Source organism: Nymphaea colorata, chromosome 2, assembly GCF_008831285.2.
Source record: "Nymphaea colorata isolate Beijing-Zhang1983 chromosome 2, ASM883128v2, whole genome shotgun sequence".
Taxonomy (NCBI): domain Eukaryota; kingdom Viridiplantae; phylum Streptophyta; class Magnoliopsida; order Nymphaeales; family Nymphaeaceae; genus Nymphaea; species Nymphaea colorata.
Genome location: NC_045139.1, coordinates 32,321,650 through 32,345,933, shown reverse-complemented (window position 1 = coordinate 32,345,933; position 24,284 = coordinate 32,321,650). Strand labels below are relative to the sequence as shown.

The window sequence follows — 24,284 nt, the reverse complement described above, 5'->3', positions numbered from 1 at the left end:
TGTTGTGGAAGAAAATTTTGTATGTGATAATTTTGTGAATGTCACTTCTTTTAAGCAAACTAAAAATTTTTAAAGATTGAAAAGATATAGCAAAAAAGGTTGAAGAGGTACACCCAAAAACACCTTATATAGAGAAGTGGGTTCAAGTCTTCATTTTATGTGTAAGCTTTACTAAAGGAAAAAGAACCCAAGAGAACAAAGTGGCAAACCCAATGATTCAAACTTGATTTGAAAGCAAGACTTGGCTTTTCATTAGAAGGAAGTTCTACAAAAGCATCTTTCTTTGGAAGAATATAAGATTTGGAGAAATGAACAACTTTTTCCTTGAGGAAATAATGAATGACCAAGATATAAACATTGTTGCTCCTTATAGTTTTAGGAAGACATGGGTTTTAATCAAGACCAATAAGAGAGTAAAAGAGCACCATGTGAATTTGATAGCAAGAACATTTTATGAATTTGTTTCGCAGTTTTGAGTAGATTCATAGAACAATAAGTGTTTCATGAATTTTTTCTAATTTTTCTGTTAAATTCATAGAAAACTTACATAATGTTCTTACTACCAAATAACACCGGTACAACATACAATCAAATAGGTACCGTTCTTAGAAGATGAAGTAAATATAGCCATGAACTTTGCGTGATTTTTTTTTTTTCATTTTAATAGCGTTTGGGCTCCTTTTATTTCATGCACATATTCTTTAACTTGTTCTAATGAAAAAGAAGAGGACTCCTTAGATGTTGTAGAAATGGATGGTAGATAAATGTTAAGAAGGTGTTTGATAAGAAAAAAAAAAAACTAACTGCCCTAGAAACTCTAATCATACGATGCATGGCCAATATGGGCTTATATTTTCTTATCTTAAAAACTAATTTAAATAATTTAAATTATTTTTTTAAAAAGTATAAAAACAACAAATAGGACGACACTTCATTGTAAGAGGGTTTTAAAGGAGGAGGCTCCAAAAATGGGTCTGAATTGGGATTATCCAATACTGCTTGTGGTAATTGCTGTTATTTTTGACAATCTTTTTTGAATATTTTTAACTTTTTGAGTTTATATATAATTTATTTTTGGAAGGCACATGCAATTATGCTTTTTTACTAATCCAATTTTAGATGTTTACAAGGTTGCCCCTGGGAGAGGAATATGCCGCAACATGGTGGCCGTGGCTCCGTGCTGCACAGCGGACAACTCCATTGGGTGGCCCGCGTCCCATTCAGCCGCGAGATCACGTTCTATCGTTCCGGTGGACGTTAACACTTCTTCTCCGAGCTCACATCCCTCTCCCAGAGAGAAGTGCGAGAGAGAAATATGGCGGCGATGATGAGAGCGGAAGGGTTGATCTTCTCGTCTTCATCATCTTCATCCTCATCTCCGGTGTGGAGACTATCCACGACTGTCGGCCATTACAACCCTTCTTCCTCAATCAAGACGCTCCCATTCCCGCCTTCTGTCATTCCGACCACTGCCCTTGTCTCTTCGATCCCTCGGAGGCCCGTTTCTGTGCTGAGAATTTCGGCGACGTCTTCGTCGTCCTCGTCATCAGCGTCGTCCACCATTGTCAACCTGGAAGGAAAGCTCCAGGTCCCACCTCTCTCTCACAGATACATAGACACATAGACATGCATAGAGTTGAATATTCCACAACTCTCTGAAGGAATGGAAGAACAATTTTTTTTTGCGGGATTTTTCTGATTTGACACAATATTTTTTTACAAGCTTGTCGGTCTTTTGTGCAGGTGAAATCGGTGCCCACGAAGCCCGTAGAAGGCCAAAAGACCGGAACCAGCGGTCTGCGAAAGAAGGTTTTAACTCGTTATGCTTGATTCTGATCCCTATAAGTGGAACTGGCGTTCCCTTGAACTGGGTACTTTCTTTTCGACGTCTGTTGCAGGTTAAAGTTTTTGTTCAAGACAATTACCTAGCTAATTGGATCCAGGTACTCGTTTATTTGGTTTCTGTCATTCCATGAATTTGTGAAGACTGAAGGGTGCTATGGCTTGTGAATGGTATGTATTGTGGAGTTTACTTATTCTTGGTCACGTATTGATCATGCAGGCATTGTTTAACTCCCTGCCGCCAGAGGATTATAAAGATGGAGTGTTGGTCTTAGGTGGCGATGGCCGTTATTTCAATGAAGAGGCTGCACAGGTCTAATTACAGTAGCAGATGTGATTATTTCATCCTTGTTTTACCCTTAAGAAGAAACCCTTTGTGCTACTCCTTATGTTGAACAAGTTGGTGAATTACTACGTGCAGATAATAATCAAAATTGCAGCAGGAAATGGTGTTGGAAAAATTTTGGTTGGCAGGTAAACCAGACAATTACTGCTTCCGTGGATGTGTTTAAGCAATGCTGTATCGTCAAAAGGAACCAACATTGAAGCCCTTTGTATTTTACCTTTATTGTATTATTCGGCCCTATAGAAGCTTAGAGCTATATATTCGTACGTTTCTTTTTGTTTGATCGCAACACTTCGTAATTCTTGCGATCAAAGACTTTATCGTGTTTGCTGTTATTCTGCATTGGTTAGATATTGCTAGTGCAACGAACTTTCATGCAAAGTTTACTTGACGGTCCAAAATGATGGTGCTCCCTTCAACTTCTTGGAGTCTTGGGATCCTGATTGCATGTCCTGATTTCCCAATTTTTTGTTTCTTTCTAAACATTGTAAACTTACAGCATGAAAGTTGTCACTCAGTAGCATTTTCTTTTAGGTTAATGGAAATTTTTACAAAAGTTGTGAATAACAGTATATTCACTAGGTTAATATTTATTTTTTTTTGCTGTGCTTTTTGTGTCTTTTGGTCTAAAGATATGATGCTCAGGATTGCTGTACCTTCTACAGAAAATGTGCAAGAATTGCTGGTGTTCACTCAAGACTGATTTGACTTGGAGTATAAAATTCATCTTCCACAAAAGACAAAAACAACCAAACAGGGTGGGGAAACTGTTAGGCTGTTGGTATTCATTTAGTAGCCTATAGAATGCAATCTGATCACTATGATTAAAGGTCAAACTTCAAAGTCAGAAAAAGGTTCTGATGGTGGGTAGCTGAGGCATCAATTTGGCAATGACACCCACATGTGAAAATTAGCATATGGAAAATAACATTCAAGTAATGCATACTCCATGTAAGATGGCACCAATGATTGACTGATGATGGGAAAAATTGAATTAGCATGAGTTTCCTGAACAATTATAGGCTGCATGAAAATATGGTGGTGCTGGATTTTCTCTCTGACTAAACCGGGTGTGCTTTGCAATGTAAATCTGTTTTTAATGCAAGCATGAACATTTCCGATGAAGTTTTTGTCGCTTAACTTATAATTGGTTGCTTTATGAACTGATCCTAGGCTCCTAGCAAACAATGGTAAGCATATAGAACAATGTTAAGCTTCTGTCTGTCTCCATATAGTTGGAGATAAGCTCCAAGACAGTAAGGATATGCACTGCTGATTGAGGAAAATATCTTTGTTTGAATAAATTGACCAGAATGCATAAGTTTACATTTATCAGAAGGTTTCAGTTTTATTAGACAACAAAAAATAGCATTTCTTGTATATTCACCATGCCTTGCTATAATCTGATACCTATGGGTGGTTTATGCCTGTGCATCCCATTCCTCATCTGAATATATGTAAGAAGTCTTTGTTGGAGCACTTAAGAAGTAGGTTCCTGTTTTTCCAGTGAATCTGGTGGAATTTCTTCTTAAGACTACTTTCTTGGAAACACGTAGTGATGACATGACAAAATGCTTTCAATGTTACCTTAAAATTTCTCAATGTTTTTCAATCTTCTGCAATGTTTTTCTTTTTTTTCTTCAAGGTCAAATTATTTGGCCGATACATTTGTATTGTCTGCATGTTTTGCATGCTCACTTCTGACTTCTAAGCTCATGTCAATTTCCATTCAAAGGTTTCTCGTTATTTGATTAACAGTTTTCGGTTCTTTGGTTTCTTAGTATTTATTCTATGTTCCATAAGCTTCTCGACATGGACAACATGGAACATGAGAATCTATTGTCTAGTGGTGTGAGAGAGCAGTAAGCTCAATCTGTATATACACATGATGCAGGGATGGTATTATGTCAACTCCAGCTGTTTCTGCTGTCATACGAGAGCGGAAGGTGTGTCTCTGTTTTACCCTCTCAGTGCTGGAGTAAGGACGCATTTTTGCTATTTAAGAATCACACAGGCTTGACTGAAACTGCTTGTGCAATGCTTTTTGATAGGCCAATGGAGGCTTTATAATGAGTGCCAGTCACAATCCTGGTGGTCCTGAAAATGATTGGGGCATCAAGGTAAGCATGTACTAGATCTCCTACTCTGTACCGTTCAAATGTGTGTGTGTGTGTGTGTGGCACAAAGATGAATTATGATCGTACCAAACATGAAACTGTTGTTTAGTGGCTTCTACTAGAAAAACAGCTACATTGCAAATTAACATAACTAAATTGCAAGCAGGTTTAAGAAAAAAGTGATGCTGTAGTCAAAGAAAACAAATTAATGAATCAACAAATTGTCAGTCTCCGTCTGTTGGTAAATCAACACCTGATCGGCATCTATGGCAACCCATGCATCAGATGTACATGAACAGTCCGCTAAATTAGCTAAATGACTTGATACGCTCTAATGTCTTTTCCTATTTGTGATGCCTAAATTACATTACCAAAATTCTGAGTGAAATCTGGTCCTGAAATAAGAACACATTAATTATGAGAACATTTTACTTTCTGTTTAGCCTTTTCAGACTTGCAGATTTGGCTGGATACTTATGGGGTTTTGCAATTTATTTCTGCATTATGTTTAGTTGATCCATGTCCAATCCATTTCCAACCGTACCTTCTTTAAATGATCACCATGCTTAAGAGAACCACACATTGTCTGGCTATAATTTAACCTTCTTGTTAGTTAGCCTATATATGTCTGTGTTTGTACGTATAACTGTTCTGACTGAACTTTGTAACTGATTGTTGAAGTCCATATATCAATCTTGACCATATTGTGTTATCTTGTATATTTTCAGTTCAATTACAGCAGTGGGCAGCCTGCACCTGAGACTATCACTGACAAAATATATGGAAACACACTCTCGGTACTTGCCTTATCTTCTTATTATTTGTGACGAAAATGTTTGATGTTCTGGTAAACCCATACTACATGTCCACAGCAACTCTTCTAACATAAACTTATAAGCAGTTAAGTAGTTAATCATAGGGTACATAATGTTGTGGATTTTCTATTGTGGCTATGCATCAACACAAAGCCATACATTCAGAAGAAAGATGAGGATTAGAAAAAAGTAGAGCAGACTTGAAAAGCACATGATTGAACACAGGCAAACACATAGAAAAACACATTTTGCTCATACAGTTATTTGAAGTCTTTATGATGTTCCCAATTCTGTGGATAGACCTTAGGATGCATCTGCGGCCAAAAGCCACAATGTTAGGTTTATGGGATACTTATTCAGGTCAGACGGTATGAAATATCAATATAATTTTTGTGCATTTAATGTCAGCTATATTTTGTCTTCATATTTATCCTAAGAAAGTCAAAATGGCAGATTTCTGAGATAAAAATGGCAGAAATTCCAGATGTCAATCTGTCTCAACTTGGTGTTTCAAAATATGGGAGCTTTTCTGTTGAAGTGGTTGATCCTGTTTCTGACTACCTGAATCTGATGGAGGTAAGCTGTTGGGCGACTCTGTGCATGTGCTTGTATGTTCATGCATGTTATGGCATTTGCTTGTCACAGATTTGATTCTTGGGTTTTTATTGGCAAAGTTTTTCTCAGTTATTATTATTAAACATGAAGTTTGGTTTTTTCGGGAAGATCTTGGGAATTCAAAAAATTTAAAAACATAAAACTAATAGAAAAATTATGAAAATTTGAGTTATACTTTCTTTCAGAAACAATAATCAAAACCAAAATCAAAAGCAACATAAGGAAATATAAAATATGTTAATTTTTTTTGAAAAGGGACAAAACACAATGTTTTTGGTTTGGTAATTTTCTTTAAATAAATTTTCCATTTTGTTCATTTTTCCTTTTTCTTTTTATTAAAAAAAATGCCCTCAATGTTCCTATGTTCTATCACATGACTTATAATTATTTTCCTGTCATATATCTATGCAGAGAGTCTTTGACTTTCAACTTATCAAAAGTTTGCTGACTAGACCAGATTTCAGGTACAATTTACAAAGGATCTACTTTTAAGCATATATTTCTCTTTCATTTAGCCTGACATATCATAGAAGAAAAATCACCTTTCAGATCTACAAATTTGAATATGTCAATGAAATGCTTTATGGCATATCATGTACTTTCTGGTAAAATACTTGGCAACATGAACAAAACAAAGCAGAAGGAAGTTTTTATTTCCTTCAACAAGTTAGCTCTCATAGTTAATGATATGTGTTATTTCTGAGTCCTGCGTTTTCACTCACTCATTCACTCTCTATCTCTCTCATGCATGCACCTCTTTATTTGGTTTTATTTTTCTGGCCTTTTGTCAAATCATGGAACCTATAACAAACATAATGTATGCATGAATGCTAAAAAGATCATAACTCATATAGCAATGTCAGCACTGAGCAGAAATTGTTGTTGCAATCCTACATTCTCTTTGCTTTGCATGCTCTTCACACAAAATTGTATTGGTTCATGAGTCTTAGTGGTCTGCTGACTCTGATAAGTTAGTTTCCTGTTGATGTCTGAACAATCTGGTATTGGCAAGGCGGGTTAGGAATTTGTGGCATTTAATACACATATGGCCCAGAGAATGTTGTTACAATTTATTTCATTTTGCCTACATGGAGGCTTTAAGTAATTCTGCTGCCTTCTGGCTGAAAACTGGTTAATCTTGTGGAACCATATGATTGCATCACTGCCGAAATTTTACTACAACTTTGCTGGTATTGATAAGGTTAATGGCATGTGTGCTAAGAGAGGTGAAAAAGATATTAATGCACATGTGAGCTGAAAACAACTTGTGCCAGGACATTGTGCACAGATGGTGCAGTTATATACGTTGATACCATCTCACAACCAGTGTAAGATCCTCAAATGGTTGTATTAATGCCGAGTTAAATGATTAGCGATAATCAGTTTTATACCCCAAAATATTAAAGCAAACCCAGTATATAGATGTCTGTGACTGTCAACACACCTGAGTTTTTGAAAATGCTTAAGCACCTATGTCAGCACTTGCACCCAATCCATGTTATATGATACAGGCTTACATCTCTGCAAACTTACAGGAATGCCTTTGGAAGGTGTTCTTCTGTGCAGTGTTACATATGGCCTTTCATTCCTCTGTTACTTAAACTAAAAACAGTCAAACACAGTCTAGCCTCTTGCTGCATGGATGAAAAACTTTTAATTGGAATTTCTGCCATATGCCTACTCATTGGGAAATGTGCCTTTTTGAACATGTATGTATAGAGGTTATTTTAGAACGTGGAGTGTCTTAATGATACTTGATATAATATATAAACTGGAAAGGAAGTCCAATAATATGCCCAAAGTATCTGGCAAATATGACTATGTGGTTTAAAAGTAACATCTTGATATTATCATGATATCCATCGAAGGTTTTTTTGGGTCATAATATGTATTTTCTTTCCTTGGATTATTTTATATTTAAAATCTTATATATTCTTCTAAAAACTTTTTGATTGTTTCTTTAAACTTTAAGAGAATGGTACCAACTCTTTAGAAATTTTCAAAATTTTCCCAAGAGTAATCATTTGTGAAAGAGGCTATTACTGAGAAAGTGTACAGAAAGAAATTGTAGTCTGCATGGAACTGGATCAACATAAACTTGACTCCATCCTCAAAATAGTCAGCATCTTGTTCTTTTTGAGTTTTTTTTTTGATTAATCTGAATGATTTTCATGAGACAACTATTTTCTGTGGGAGTGGCATTATACTAAAAAATGTTGTCTTGATTTATGTTCGTCTACTAAGGTCTTGCTATATATGGTATCTCATTGTGGGCCAATTTTCAGGTTCGTATTTGATGCAATGCATGCAGTAACTGGTGCTTATGCAAAACCTATCTTTGTGGAGAGGTTGGGTGCAGACGGGGTATGTTTTCCAGACCACCTACTTAACATATTCAACTAATATTGAGCCAGTGTGAGACATGACTGATCAAAGTAGAAAGGCAAATTGGCAGAGTTCCATTGCAAATGGAGTACCATTGAAAGATTTTGGCCAGGGCCATCCAGATCCCAATCTTACGTAAGATACAAAACCATTAAACGGGAATTGGTTCTTTCCTATAAATTCTAATAGTTCTCCTGTTTCAGGTATGCAAAGCAATTAGTTGGCATAATGTACGGAGAAAATGCACCTGATTTTGGTGCAGCAAGTGATGGTAAGAATGAAAATCATTTACTGCGTTGATGAACTAAGTGATGCATCATAAGCTCTATGTTTCACCATGATGATGAAAGATACTCGTAGATCTGATGGGCTGTCATCAAATTGTGGGCTACGACTAACGGAACATCATGCAATATAATATCTTTGTTTATAGGCTTCTGTCTTTATTCTTTACTTGAAGAGTTCTAGTAATGCACAGATGGCATTTAGAGCTTCATGTTGTCTTCTGGTTAGATTGAGCTTGAACATATATATACTCTTCCTTTGCTACCACAAAACATTTGTTACAACTTACAAATATGGTTTTTTCTTTTCTAAAAAAGAAATGTTAATGTTGAAAAAGAAAAATGCGAAAAAACTGTGAAATAGCTGACAATAAATCTAACACATTGTTGTTGTATTCTTTTTTGCATTTTTCTCTGTTGTTTTCCCCTTTTTTGCTTTTCTCTTTTTTAATATCATCATGCATTAAACCTTAAATTAAGCTAAATTATTTATTGTCATGTTTATCATCTTTAAAACATTATTTTTATCATCTTATCTAGTTATTTTTTATTTATTCTTTTTAGTTTCTCATTTATTTTATTTTTTCCTAATTTCTTGACTTTTTTTTTTCATTTAAAAGATTTTTCTGAGAAAACAAGTTTGCAGAAAAATCCCAAGAAAAAAAACATCACCATTAAAAACCTAAGAATGATATTTGTGACAATGCTACAAAGTTATTATGGCATGTTTGGTACTTCAGCTGACAATTCTTAATGAGCTTATCAGTGGGATATGTTTAGCTGTTACTCTGATAATATATTTCATTAAGCATAAAATGTGGGTGTACCCTACATATTTTTTTGGGCTTTGACATTGCTTGAATGAATGAGATACTTTCCTTTTATCCAGTTAACCCCATGATAAAACATCTCTTCACTGTTCCTTTTTGATGATGTGGGAGCATCTAGCTTTTCTGAATGTAAAACCAGCTGAACCAAGGAATCCATATTTGCCATGCCTTGTTTTGAATGCCTCTCGGTGTAAAGAACCGAGGTGTCCTTTTCTTGAACAGAAGGAAAGTCTCCCAATCTTTGGTATTCATGGAAAATGCATCCCCCTGGTATTGAATTTCGACTTCCTTTAACTTGGAGGTTTAAGCCAACCCACCTAGTTAGGAGCTCTCGTGGTCCTTGCTCAACCAATTGGTTCTAGGATAAGCCAATCATGTGGGCCTAGATGGTTCCCCGTGGGACCATTAAGCCTCAACATGGATGTGGGCCTAGATGGTTCCCTGTGGGACCATTAAGCCTCAACATGGATGTGGGCCATCATGTTATTAATTTACCAAGAAGTGAGCTCCTGGTAGATTAAAGTTTTCTCCACCTGCTAGATTTTCATTAGAAATCTACCTCAAGTTTCCCCAGAAGTTTCTTACTTAAGTAGCATCTTCTTTCCTTTAGGTGATGGTGACCGAAACATGATTCTTGGCCGAAGATTTTTTGTTACTCCTTCAGACTCGGTGGCAGTTATCGCAGCCAATGCACAAGCAGCAATTCCCTACTTTGCAGATGGAGTGAAGGTTCAAATATTACACAGCTTTTGAGCATGGTTTTTGACATTGCAATCCAGGGAGTTCTTTCATATCTTATGCTGTCATTCCCTCTTAGGGTCTAGCAAGGTCAATGCCAACAAGTGGAGCACTTGATCGTGTTGCTGAAAAGTTAAACTTACCCTTTTTTGAGGTTCGTTTTGGTGATGTTACTGGCAATTTATTTGTTGCAAGTAGCACAGCGCTCTAACTGTTTCCACTGAAATGCAGGTACCAACTGGCTGGAAATTTTTTGGGAACCTAATGGATGCAGGAAAACTATCTATATGTGGGGAAGAGAGCTTTGGAACTGGTTCAGACCACATCCGCGAAAAAGATGGAATATGGTACCGTTCATAGTTGAAAAATTGGCCAATATTTTTGTTAAAGAGTGGGACGAATTCCAATATGTTGATTAGTTATCTTAATCATTCAAAATAGAAAATAGAAAATCTTTAGCATTGGAGCAACCTCTCTCCATTGTGGTTTCAATTGGGATGCAATGGAAAGAATAGCCTGTTGCCCCTAACCTGTCAATGTCATTTTTTCTCTTCTTTCCATAACACTTTAAAACGTTGGAATTGTAAAAAGCAAATTTCAGGTGAAATTATAGGTTGAATGAAATTATATATCAGAATCAGGAATGAACCTCTAGCCTGTTTTTCTGCTTCAATAAAATTCTGTTTTTGGATCTCTGTAATTGTTGTTTCTACATAGGCATCGCATGGGGTCCATTTACTGTGACCTGAAACTTGGGATGGTCTTGTCCACAAATTCCTCGTAAAATATGTATCTTTAACTTCCTGCTTCTGCTGCTAAATTGCATTAGACTTTGAAATTCAAATTATCCTATTGTGTGACAGGGCTGTCTTGGCTTGGCTTTCCATCATTGCATACCGTAACAAAGATAACAAGGTTGGGGAGAAATTGATTTCTGTTGAAGATGTTGTGAAGAAGCATTGGGCAACTTATGGGAGGAACTTCTTTTCTAGATATGATTATGAGGTAAAATATCACAACTTCAGTACAGAACTTTGTGTATAAAGCTAAAGGATGAAAATAGCATTGATGGCATTGATTATTTCAAGGAATGTGAATCTGAAGGAGCAAATAAAATGGTAGAGCATCTGCGCGACATAATATCTAAGAGCAAGGCAGGAGACAAATATGGTATTTTCCTGTTCATGTGTGTTATGATGATATGATCCATTCGACATCTTGAGTTGATTTGATGTAAAACTATTTCCTTTTAATAGGGAGCTACACGCTACAGTTTGCTGATGATTTCGATTATACAGATCCTGTGAGTTGACTAAGTTTACTGGCTTTCATTCTTGCCATCATTGAGTTTGCTCCAGAATGCCTTTTGCATGCTCTTGCACGATATGTTTTCATGCTCTTATGTACTTGAAAAACACCAGGTGGATGGCAGTGTAGCATCAAAGCAAGGTGTACGTTTCGTCTTTACTGATGGATCAAGGCTTATATTCCGATTATCTGTATGTCTTCTAATCTACATTGTGATCATTTTTGACATTTTTTTCTTATTCAAAAGTTAATGTGCTTTGTTTTTCCTGTGTTTCAGGGAACGGGTTCAGCTGGTGCCACTATTCGGATTTATATCGAACAATATGAGCCAGATATAAGCAAGCATGAAATGGATGCTCAAGTAGCACTGAAGCCTTTAATAGGTTAGCAGTCTGTTGTCCAAGTGACCTTATTATATCTATTTGATCATAGATAATCCTTGAATGTGCCTGAAAATGCATCTTCTAATTGATTTGCATCATAAAGTAGATAGCTAAGATGCCAATTTGCCTGAAGTATGAATGATTTGATGGCATCATAATGTAGATAGCTAAGATGCCAATGATTTGCCGTTTATTGTCCATGTAGGATCATGTGTATTTTTAGGTTCACTGTTCACGATTTCCATTTCTTTTCTGTTCGTTTGTTTTTTGTTGAGCTTTTGTTTCATGTGTTATTCTGTGGTTCTGAAATGACTCTTATGCATTCAGACATTGCCTTGTCAATCTCAAAGCTGAAGGAATTCACAGGACGGGAGAAGCCTACAGTCATCACTTAGAAGGCTTTTATTCCTTTTCTCTTTTTTGGGTCGAGCAAAACTTTACATACTCCGAGGAAAGTTCTCTATATTATTCTTTCAAAAACTTGCTCTCTCTCTCTCTCTCTCCAGCAGCGTGAAATTGGTCGATTCATGCATGCAAATAGTTGAGACCAAATAACTTGTAACGACTCCACTTAATGGAGTTCAGTCACTCTACTCGAGACACTATACACTGTACAAAAATAAGTTCAGAGCACTATCCAGAATCATGGCAGAAGCAGACGGTTCAAATCATGGAATAAGTAGACATTATTATGAAGACCTGAATCATTCACCTTCTCCAATACGGTTTTTTTTGGCTGGCATCTGCGCTACAGTGGCCGGGAGAGGGAAAACATTGCAAACGTAGCTCCAGAATCCATGGCCCCAACATGAACAGCTCTTGAGATTCTTGCTCAATTTTTGATGTCAAGAAGCTCTTGGCGTGGATCCCGAAACATGAAGACCATACATCCAACGCATTCTACTCCTAACCGAGAGTATTTCGTTGTTCTCTGACAAATCTCGTGCGGGTGTCTGTTCGTCAAGGACAGCTGAATATGCCACCATTCTGAATTGCTAAATCTTCTCGATGGTAGTATGAAACAGTTGCAGCTAGCATATTTTCAACCATTCGTATTGGAATCTACTGCAGAGCTGCAGTCGAACTACATGCCGCCCGCATCCATGCACTATAAGTGGGTCAGTCGTTGGCTTCCTTTGTACCCACTGCAATCTCCAGTTGAAACAGAGCCAATGGCCACCTGAGTTCCTGTGTTAGAACTTCTATGGCAATGATAAATAGGGTAGCGGGAAGGCGTTAGGCCTTCTCCTACCGTCCTTTCAAACACCATTTACAGGCATGAAGGACGCCATGAAAATGCATTCTGATATATGTGTGTGTGTGTGTGTGTGAGAGAGAGAGAGAGAGAGAGAGAGAGAGAGAGAGAGAGAGAGAGAGAGAGAGAGAGAGAGAGAGAGAGAGAGAGAGTTTATAGCCGTATGCTCTTCATTTCACAAAACTCCACAACTAATTCCAGCCAGATTTTTTTTTTTTACTCTAGATGTGTTCAAACCATTTGGGTTCCAGCATAAATTTTCTGAATAAGACCATGAAAATTGGTCCTTGAATCTCCATGTTTGAAGTTGATTGAGATAGTCAGATTTGCATTTATCAACTTCTGAATGGTGGTTTCTTTTGCTAGAATGTGTTCTTTTTTACTGAACAAAATTGGATATTTTGTGTGTAACATTTGCGGAAACACGTTAAACAAATGAGCATGTAATAGAGACACACCTGAGTAATGAAAATTTTTCATTTAACAACCCAAGGTGCCATTTTTGTTTTCAAATAACCTCTTTTCAATCTGCTAAAAATAAACGTCACCTTATTTGGATTAACAAGAGAAAACGATGGAAAATGTTTTTAATCACCCCTTGGACGCCCCCATCTTTTTTTTTTAAATGTTTACTTAGGGAGAAGACTGTCTTTAACATAAAAGCTTAAGGCTGTACCTTAAGCCTCCAAAGTTTTGGTTTGCTTTGGAGTTTGGGTGAACGTATGATACATTCTTCAACTCGAGTTGGTTTGCTTTGGAGTTTGGGTGAACGTATGATACATTCTTCAACTCGAGTTTTGTAATGTAATAAAGTTATATCGAAACATGATAGTGATCTTATAATTCAAACTTTGAACCCCTTAAATGTGAGCCGCCTTTTACCACTTGATGGTGCTATATCTCTTCAGGCTTGGACCTTATATACAAGTAATTAAAACGAGAAAAGTGGGTTCTCTTACGTGATTGGACCTTATATGCATGTAATCAAATTTGTGTTAGATTTTGTTTCTCGTCCTATTTGTCTTGCTTAGGTAGATAGTTGATTATTCAAAGAAAAGCAAAATTAAATTTAGTGTTAACGGGTTCCGATGATCTTGGATACTGCCTTACCTGTCACTTTTCACTAACTCTCTTGCGGATTTTTCAAACATATTTGGATGAAAAGGACTTGAAAAGGAAAAGATGGTCAAAGCTGCATCCATCAACGTGGACTTTGAAAAATAAAGGACAGTTACTGGGGCGGAGGCTGAATTTTTTTGTCAAGTGGGGCTCATCCAAAAAATTTGGAGACATAATAAAATGATTAAGGGGCATAAGCCAAATAATTAAGGGACACACGGTGTATAAATAAATGAATTATTGAAAACCATTAAAATGAAGATAAATAACATTTGTGAGACATGTGGTACTACGGCTGCACATGGGCAGAGTCGAGCTTGAGTTCGACTCAACTTAGAAAACTTGAACTCGAACTCGAGTCCATCTCGACGACATAAGCTCGTGCTGAACTCGATGGTACAATGTTGAGCTCATACTCAACTCATTTAATTCGTTTATGTTAAGCTCGTTTATTTTAACTCGTTTAGTTGCTTCTCGTTTAATTATTTTCTCATTACAATTCAATATTCATTGTTAGTCGAGCCACTTCGAGTTCTTACAATTCGAACTTGACCCATTTAATATTTTCGAGCATACATTCAAACTCAAGCTCAACTTGTTTATAAACCAGTCAAGTTTGAGTCGAGCTTTAACGAGCCAGTTTGAATCGAGCTGGCTTGACTCATGCAACCCACGAAGTATAATTATCAAGAAATTTGACCAAGGTGTTAGTTAAACAACAGTTTCAACCTTTTACAAAGGCACGGATCTCCCTTTTATAACTACAACCTGTGGTGAGCAGGCCACCAAAGGAGAGAAAAAAGTGAAGAGGGCCCACATCAGCTCACAAAATTTATTTTATTTACACATAGATATTTCATGATTTTTTACATATAAGTGCCCTTAAAGTTTGAAATTTAAAATAACGGTGCTCATTAGCCAATTTTTTTTTGGCTCCGCAACTGATATACCTATCATGAAACTAATAACAGGTGTACTAACATGCACTCGTGCTTACACCAGACCTGAGTCAGTTCATCGACTGCACCCAACTCATTAAGGTGCTTACATACTGACCTAGGTCAGTGCCCCATAACCCGGTGAGATTAGTGAATGTTCTTTAGCCAAAATTTTCTAGTTTCATTGTGTTATATATATAATATAAGAAGATTGAATGGTGAGTTTATTTTTTTAGAGTCACCCAAGCATCTAATTTGCACGGTTCGATCCAACATGATCAACGGTTAAGAAAAAAAAGTGATGGGTATTTTCATCATCTACTATTAGTTTACATATTTTTTTTTTCATGTTTTTCTCTCAATCATCTACTTTATATAGATTGCCTTGGTTAAATGATTATGTGACTTTGTTTAACTAGTATATATATATACACACACGCACAATTGTGTGTGTGTGTGTTTGGTAAATCTGAATTATTTTAATATGTCTTGGCGTTTTGGATCTGGTGAAGATGGCTCTGATATCATTTACAACTAGTCGTCCCAAAATTGACTGAGAGACCCGTCTGAAGCATCCCAAATGCACGTTATCCTGTTAATTCGCTAACTGCACTTGAAAACAGTTAAAAAAAATTGGCAAAATAATAATTGGGCTTCAGCATATATGAACACTATTAAATGTGAAATAGCAATAATAGGTAAGTGACTGTTCCCAAGTCATGATGGGAAGACAGAACGAGGCGTGAAATGTTAAAATAAGGGTAATATATGCCAACATTTTCAAAAATTTTCTTGAGTCGTTTAATAATTTTGGAAAATACAGTGGGCCTTTTGTGATAATAGAGTTCTTCGCCACCCTTTATAAAAAATTACTAGCTCTGCCCTTTAGAGGGCATGATTCCATACAGTGGTACTCTATCTTAATTATTCATATAAATTTTGACTGCCAAAGACTGCACTTTCCATTCACATCTTTACTATTTAGAGTACGTGCTCATTCATTTATCAAAGTTTCAAAGGCCCAGTGAAAAAGTAATGGTCTACAGTCCATTTAAACGGCTTATGAATCAGTCGTTCCTGTAGGGTCAACTTCAATACATGAAAATGGTAATTCATATAAAAGCTTAACACATGGCCAAATTACTCCAAATGCTAAAATTTTGTCTTACCAAGATCTTTCTATGTAAATCTAGAGAGAGAAAGAGTATAAAAAGGACTTTCTTTTTAATTTTTTTTTTATCTTCATATTATCCTTAAGGGTGGGCATTTTTTAGTTTGCTGCCATTTGTCACACGATCTTGTCTGTGTTTGGTAGAAGCTCAAATATAAGGCTTTTGTTTTTAATGCATGAGAGAAAAAAAAAAGGTCAACTTTTAAAGAGAAAAAGCTCTACCTCTACCAGGTGGCAAGACGGTTCACATACAAGATGTCCGAGGTTTCAATCCTGTAGTCATTATCACGCTTTGGTGTCCTATTCATGTAAGCTGCAAATAAACACGATGTCAAAGTTGAAGGATATACCATAGGTTGGTTCAAATTTAAAAAACCATAACAAAGAACCTTAGAAGTATGACCTTGATAGCTTTACGCTAAACACTTTTTTTTTTTTTTTTAAATGAAAGTCCTAAGTTGACACGGTTTCTCCTAAGTAATTTTAAAAACATTTCAATATATATATATATATATATATATATATATATATATATATATATATATATATATATATATATATATATATATATATAGGGAGAGAGAGAGAACGTTAACTCTTTACTTGTGTGGTTCTGTTTTCTCGGTTGACCACCCTGCATCGTATTAATCCGGTGTTGCATGTGACAAAAAAAAAAGGTGGGCCTGGTACGTCAGCCATGGTAGCGTCACAGCCATGGCATCATAAAAATTAAAACGCATACAGAAAAAATGATGAATAGCATGTGGAACACGCTGCAGTCCTCTATAACGGTACTTGAATGAAGCCGCCATTAATCAATTTGCACCTTCATGGTGCCTTGCAGACCGCCGGCGTGCGACCTTTGACGACTCTCTTTCATCTCTGCTCATGCCCCGTGAATCTCTTGAGAGAAAATCGAAGTGAAGACGAAGATCACTGCGTTGCTTGTTTGACCACCTCTCTCTCTCTCTTCCCTCTCTCCCTCTCTCTCTCTCTAAACAGCCGTGAGGGAGGTGGTTTCTTAGTGCAAGCAGCAAGGCCACTGTGCCATCGTCACAGTTGATCATTCTTCTTTGGCGGGTCCAAACTTTTCATAATGACAACTTAAATTTTATTGATTACTGTGAATATATCTTGGGGTTAAGTCAAATAACAAGGGACACGCTACAATTTGCTTGAACAATATTTCCCATTTCTTTTCTTTCTGCATGCCCTTGAACTATTACAGAAACAACATAAACAAATCATAAATGAATCTAGCTAAAAGAATTGACAGATTTTTTTATTGGTATACAACTCTGTGGTTCAGTAAACCTCTACTAATCTTGAATATTGAATTATGCAATCTACAGAGAGAATTGGATGCTCTCTGTTGGAGCGCCGCCATGATCACCAACTTTGCAGGATATCTGCTGCCCATTCGGCGACCATGTTGTTGTCACCAAAGTTAGAGACGGATTCCAAATAGAAAGGTTGCTGTTGTTGTGGTTGGTGGTGGTGGTGCTGCTGTTGTTCATGATAATTACTGTATGATGTTTGTGGGCTCTGGCTGATCCTTGTTTCTGGCATCAGGCTGCCACCGTTGTAGCCCATAATCGTAGGTGTTTCTGAGCAGCTCCCTTCTGGTTGTTTCTCCTGTTGCTGTCCTGCATTGTTCTTCTTTTTGTATATTCTGCAGAGAACCCAATCGTCCAACTGTGTATTCACAAACAGAAGACCGCAATTAGCTTACAAATGCATGTTTACTAGTTTGCGCGAATGGAAAAAGGCAAGAGAAAACCACTAGATCAGCTGTGCAATTGCGTTATCTAAATTTCAGCAATTTCAAATAGTTATATTTAGTTTAAGAGTAAGATCTAGCTAGTAATTAGGGAAACAAATTTTCACTTTGACTCTTCAATTCATTTCTGAATTAGTATTGCTATTCTAATGATGTCTATATGCACTAAAAAACACAAGGGCATACAGATTTTCATCAAAGTACAGGTTATGTAAAACAAATCAGAATTGCTATATGCTAAACAACCTTTTACATTTAAAAATGTGCTACATATTATATATTTTAATCAAAATTTGCCTTAGACATGATGACCTGCAATCGTTTGTTCTTATTGATTGAAACAGTAATATATCAAAAGCAACATCTATATACAAAGAAACTAACTCGAAGTCGTGACAACTACAAATATGACAACCTGACGAACACTTAGCTAGAATTGTCCGAATATTTCCCATGTCATAGTTGTCAGGATCTAATTCCTTATTACAAACACGAGAACATCCGCCATTACTGCATCTAACGCAAGTGCATACGTTAAAGGAATATGGAGAAATTCTCACCCTGAGGGTCCCTTTGAACTTGGACTCGCGGCTCTCTGCGAGCCTGTACTCATGCATGATCCAGTTGGTCTTGACGCCGTTGGGTGCTTTCCCTTTGTAGAAAACCAGCGACTTCTTGATACCGACCTTCCTCTGAGAATTCATCACGCTCGTGCTGATCGTCTTGTCGGTGCCGGTCGCCTTCCAGTAGCCGGAAGCCGCTGCCCGGTTAGGCCTCGACCCGTTCGGATACTTCCGGTCCCTCGGACTAAAGAAGTACCACTCTTTCTCGCCGAACATGGCCTTCCCTGCGGATCCAGAAACCAAAACTTGTTGGGCCACCGCCATGAACAACCAGCTTGAACCAATAAAGAAGTAAATAAAAGAAGAAGACGCTAGAATCTTACCAGGAAGGTCCCATGGATCGAACTTGTAAAGATCGATGTCGGTAATGACAGAAACGGAGAAGGAACTAGATGCCACCTTCTTGAAGAGGTAGTGAACCACGAGCTCCTCATCAGTCGGGTAGAATCTAAAACCAGGGGGCAGACCTTCCACCATTTTCCTTCAATCCTCACTTAGATTTTCTCCTCCTTTTCTGCTGGTTGGTGTGGAAGTAAGAGGGGGTTTCTGTTGTTGGGGATCGAGGTAGGGTATGTAGCTTCTTCCTGGTGTTCAAGTGAAGGGATTTCTCTGAAGATCTATGGAGACACTTGGCGAAAAGAGGGGGTGGATGTCTGCATATTTATAGAGATGAAGAGGGGTGGGGGGAAGATGAAGTCAAGGACACTGTAGAAAGAGATGTGAATGGATAAAGCAGAGGGAGGGAGGGAGACGTCTGTACGCATGTGACTGCCGGGAAAAAAAGTCGGAGAAGTGTTTGCATAGCGCAAGGCATGGCGGCTGCCTCCAGCTAGCTCAAGTTCCTTCCTTGCCCACTTTTTCTCAGAAGACGATCATGTGCTCGGCCCAGTGACAGAAACGTTGAAAACGCCCCGAAAAAGGAGCCCCTTTTGCGAGGGCAAAAAGGATGCATCGTGAGGCGACCGAACTCGCATGGTGTGTTCGGTGGTCGAACACACATCATGGTAATGTTTTTTCTAAAACAAAACAAACCACCACTTTTAGCCTCCCGTATTTTTTAATTAATGTTAATAAGTGGTCAGTTTCTATTTCAAATTTTCGATGCCGATATGCAAATTAAAGCATAGCGGAGGTGCAACTTCGAAACATTGGAAGCAGACCTGATACCTTGAAAGAAATGGTTCGAAACATTGAAAGCAGACCTGATACCTTAAAGAAATGGATGGGCAGGCTGAGGGTTTCGAACCTCCCTTACTCATGCAACAATACGGGCCTAATTAGCATTTTAATTTTCCTTTTAGATGATAGAGAAACTATTTTTATTCAACTATATATGTTAATAAGTGGATTTAATGGGTAGTTTGGGTGTTTTATGACAAAGTCTTTCAACTCGTGCATAACCTCATGGCAGAGTGTGCTCATTATCTTTATATCTTTGTTTCAGGTGATTTTCTTGTTAACCCAGTTGTTTGAATTAAGTATCACGGGTGATTTTTCTCGTTAATGCAGTTTTAAACCTTAAATGCAAATTTTCTCTCCTGAGAACACTATTATGAGCCTTTTTTGGGGTTTACTTTAGTAAGATTGTACATTTTTTTTAATTGAGGACATGATTAACATAGATTTTTATAGAAAATAGATTGTTTAATTTTAGTACAAATATGGGCATCTCAAAATCTTGTAATTTATCTTTATATCTTTGTTTCAGGTGATTTTCTTGTTAACCCAGTCGTTTGAATTGATTATCACGGGCGATTTTTCTCGTTAATGCAGTTTAAACCTTATGCACTACAATGTAAAATGCAATTTTTCTCTCTTGAGAACACCATTATGAGCCTTTTTTGGGGTTTATTTTAGTAAGATTGTACACTTTTTTATTGATGACATGATTACCATAGATTTTTATAAAAAATAGATTGTTTAATTTTAGTACAAATATGGGCATCTCAAAATCTTGTAAAAAGTCAATTACCCAAAAATACAAACAATCATATTTTAATGTCCAAGTGAAATGATTTAAAACATGACACAAACTTTGTTAGGAAGACACTAGAGAAAGAGTCATAATTTCTTTTCGTCTTGCTTGGTTAGGCAAGGAGATCTGAGCACGAACTTTCCAGAGTCCAGGAACAGAGAACAAAGTATGCACGAAAAATATTTGTGAAAATGATCTTCCAATTTACAAATCAAAGTTGCAAGTAGTTTCTCCCATTTTCTAAGAGCAAGTGTGCATGGATGTGACATGATGTGTGCTCAAAACTTCTTGTGAATGTGCAAAAAGAATTTCATAAGAACTAAAACAAAAAACCAAAGGTCGTAAATTTTGAGTTACAAAAAAGTCAGTTAAGCAACACCGAAAGCCTTAAAGAAGCATAACATAGCTGGTAGAACTGGTGGGCTGATGAGACCTTAGTAGTCAGTTCGACTCCTATATATAATTGCTACTCTTATGTACTCCAAATGGTGGTAGACACTAATTTTAACTTGAAAGTAGTAGCCGTAGGTACCCTGAACTCTAGTGATAGAGAGAGGGTAGAATTTCGGCCTCTCACCCAAGTGGTAGGATTCTCTTTTGCTTCCCGAAATTAACATCGGAAAACTTAGTCAACAACTGATTTAATTATACATGCATGTGGCTGGAATCTCTAAACAAAAACATCAAACGTTGATCTTGCCATATAATTGCATAAAATTTGTGTAAGTTTCACCTCGTCGTGCTTCGGCCTTTGATGGTCTAGAAAGTACGTGAAGGGACACGTGGAGTGATGCTATAGGGGTAGTTTTCTGAGGTGGATCATTCAAAATTGGCGAGTGACATATGAAAATTGTGATTGCGGTGTGTTCGTGATGAAATTGGACAATGATAGATCATATCAAGGTCTCCTATACATGGCAGAAGCTCATAAACCCTAAATCTTGGGACCACTCATGAAGTTGAAGAGCATGTCCCCTGGCTTTGAGAAAGCGCGTTTGGATGGTCGAACGGAGGGGAGGCACTGTGCGGTCCCATTGCGGGCTGTACGGATGTAATTTTAAATTAAAGCCGAAAATTCATGCTTGATGAGCTTCAAAAGTTTGGTGATCTTCGGCCGAAAAGTGCTTGATGTTTGTATAATCTTATCCATACATCCAAAAACGGGCCATTTCCGCATTTTTTTTCTAGCGTCCGAACCACGTAAATCTCTTGGACCGATCCTATCGTTTTCACCCAACATCAACTGGGGGATCACACAACGATGCCTTTGGCAATGCCGCTTGTTCATCCTGAGGATCAAACTCTCCAAATGATTGATGTATAATTTGGCTCTATTCTATTAGGTTTTTCGATGAAAGACTCAAAAAATTGATCCCTAAAGTTTTTAGAGCCATTACGATGCACCTGATCCGAGTCCGAGACACCTGTTGTTTGGTACAGGCAATTGCCTACACCAGCCCATATAAATCACCTTATGTACACGATGAATCGTCTGTAAGTTTTATTTGTTTATATAAGGAACCCCTTTAAGCTTAAAATTTTAAATTGTTAATGCTCCTTAGCCAGAAATTTCTAGCTCTGCTGACTGCTATTGATTCGAGTAAAAAAGAAAAAATTAATATTTTTGAAAAAAGAGGCCAAAAACTGAAGCTGCTGATTCAAGGCGATTTTGGGCACTTGGGCGCTGAAACAAAGCATGTATCTAGCATTGAAAACTAGAGTTACTAGGGGCAGAACAAAAAATTTGTCATGAGAGAGGCAAAACTAAAGTTTCTAAATTTTGACTTGAGTCGAAATATCATTTTTCAAAATTTTCATATAAAACAAGTGAAATTTTTTAAAATTTACATATGAATTTTTTATTTTTTTAATTCAAGTGGGGCCAGGACCCTTGCCAGCCCTACCTTGGCTCCGCTCCTCGAAGTTACACAAGCGCATGGGTCAATGGAAATGTACATTTCAGCCTCTACTTTCTTAAGAACAACGTGGAAATTAGGCACCAGAGAAAAAAGAAGGTTGGACGATATGGGGTGTGCTTGCGGTCCTGGTTGCTCGCAAGGAATTGATTCAATGATTCACGTAATTATAGTGATAGCGTATCATATTTTTGTTGGTATACAATTCTTTGATATGCATTTTATATAAAGATATAGGAAAATTGGCACAAAACCGGACCTTATAAATTCTTTTTATCAGCATATGAACATTCGAATATTGATTCAACATAAATATGTCGTACTTTTAAGTTATTTTTAAGAAGAAATTTGATTTCGTTACCATTAGAAATTTGATGTCATAGGAGCCAATATGATTAACTTAGGGTACAATTCTCATCAAAACATATACAATCATATCTATATGGTTAGATTATATATGGTTAGATTATGCAAAGAATATATTAATAATTAATTTTGAGTGGTTTAAATTTTTGTTCCAGACCTAGTGGTCCACATTCTACCAATCTCTCTCTCTCTATCTCGACCGGACATTTTAAATGTGGTCAAGGCATTTCTGCATCCATTTGCCTTTGTATGTTGTCTCTTTTAATATAGTTCTTTTCCTCTCTCTCTCTCTCTCTCTCTCTCTCTCTAGAGAGAGAGAGAGAGAGAGAGAGAGAGCCATTGAAATTTTGTGTGAACCCCTTGAGTTCATTTGATGCATATATGTTTAGCCATTTTCCATTTATTTGTAAGTTTGAATTTCAAGAAATTTTATGTTCATTTTACCAAGAAACTGGACTCTTTAATAAGCTGCCAATAACCAAGGTCACTTCATCCGTCCTAATTTTATAGAAATGTCTACCAAGTTGATTATATAAGTGAAGACTACGATTCAAATCAACTTGCCTTGCTCATTCTCTATTTGTCTGCATTTCCTAGCCACTAGATCTTTCTTGGACAAGAAGTTCTACATTTATACTTTATAAAGTAGCCTCTTGTAGCTTTCATTGGGCTTGACATTTTTTTATTTCAAGATAAATTGACAAGACATATACGTTCTCCGCTCCCACGTCATCAGTGGTTGTGTTTAGGGCTGCACAACTAGTCGAGCCACATCGAGCTCGATTCAAACTCACTCGTTTCGAGTTATAAGAACTTGACTCATCTCAACTACATAGTGAATGTTGAATTATAATGAAAAACAGTTAAACAAGTAGCAACTAAACAAGTCAATCGAGTTCAACGAGTTAAAAGAAACGCGACATGTTTAACATAAACTAGTTCGGCTTGTTGAGTTTGACCTCGACATTGTATTGTTGAGTCAAGCTCGAACTTGTTCTTCGGCTCGAGTTTGAACTCGAGTTTTCTAAGTTGAGCTTGGGTACGTGCTGGCCCAACTCAAGCTCGACTCGACTTGTACGCAGCCCTACTTGAGTCAAATGAAAGAACTTCAGGAAAGTCAGATACTTTTTAATTTATATTCTATGCATCTTAAAAATAGATTGATTAAGGCATTAATTGAGTTGAAGAGGGGCAGTCGCCCACCATGAACTTGGAGGTGCCCACGTGGATTTGTATTTTTCCCCTCTATATCAATCATTGTTGCTGGAGAGATGGAAAGCTGCTGATACAGATCTAGGCCCGCGCTGCGGGACCTGATGCATGCACAGTGCACCGTCAACTTGGTGACACGTTACTACCGCCTCATACGACACATAAGCATAGTTAATGCGACAATCGAGCTGGTGAGACGTCATCAAGCGGGCATCGGTCCGACCAGCTATGTGACGCCCCTTAAGCAGAACACCGTTAACTTTCTC

The 24,284-nt window shown here is 37.2% G+C and overlaps 2 protein-coding genes across 3 annotated transcripts; one reads left to right on the top strand and one right to left on the bottom strand.

Annotated features, from left to right (window-relative positions):
- Nucleotides 1-1,161: 1,161 nt before the first annotated feature.
- LOC116247917 (phosphoglucomutase, chloroplastic) lies at nucleotides 1,162-12,964 on the top strand. Of its 2 annotated transcripts, none has more exons than XM_050075968.1 (22): nucleotides 1,162-1,588; nucleotides 1,744-1,809; nucleotides 1,899-1,943; nucleotides 2,063-2,155; nucleotides 2,264-2,316; nucleotides 4,083-4,134; nucleotides 4,240-4,308; nucleotides 5,034-5,102; nucleotides 5,574-5,696; nucleotides 6,147-6,199; nucleotides 8,021-8,099; nucleotides 8,179-8,255; nucleotides 8,324-8,391; nucleotides 9,845-9,963; nucleotides 10,052-10,126; nucleotides 10,204-10,319; nucleotides 10,836-10,977; nucleotides 11,061-11,142; nucleotides 11,229-11,275; nucleotides 11,394-11,471; nucleotides 11,558-11,663; nucleotides 11,991-12,964. In XM_050075968.1, exons 1-22 carry the CDS (start codon nucleotides 1,316-1,318, stop codon nucleotides 12,056-12,058), a joined length of 1,953 nt encoding a protein of 650 aa, XP_049931925.1. In that variant the 5' UTR covers nucleotides 1,162-1,315; the 3' UTR covers nucleotides 12,059-12,964. The 2 variants fall into 2 exon arrangements, with proteins under 2 accessions (XP_049931925.1, XP_031476228.1); XM_031620368.2 differs by having other exon boundaries at nucleotides 1,163-1,588; nucleotides 8,191-8,255.
- Nucleotides 12,965-17,245: 4,281 nt separating this feature from the next.
- Nucleotides 17,246-19,173, bottom strand: LOC116247101 (NAC domain-containing protein 72-like). The gene is made up of 3 exons (XM_031619061.2): nucleotides 18,873-19,173; nucleotides 18,487-18,773; nucleotides 17,246-17,841 (listed from the first exon to the last, which is right to left on the bottom strand). Exons 1-3 carry the CDS (start codon nucleotides 19,024-19,026, stop codon nucleotides 17,536-17,538), a joined length of 747 nt encoding a protein of 248 aa, XP_031474921.1. The 5' UTR covers nucleotides 19,027-19,173; the 3' UTR covers nucleotides 17,246-17,535.
- Nucleotides 19,174-24,284: the final 5,111 nt, after the last annotated feature.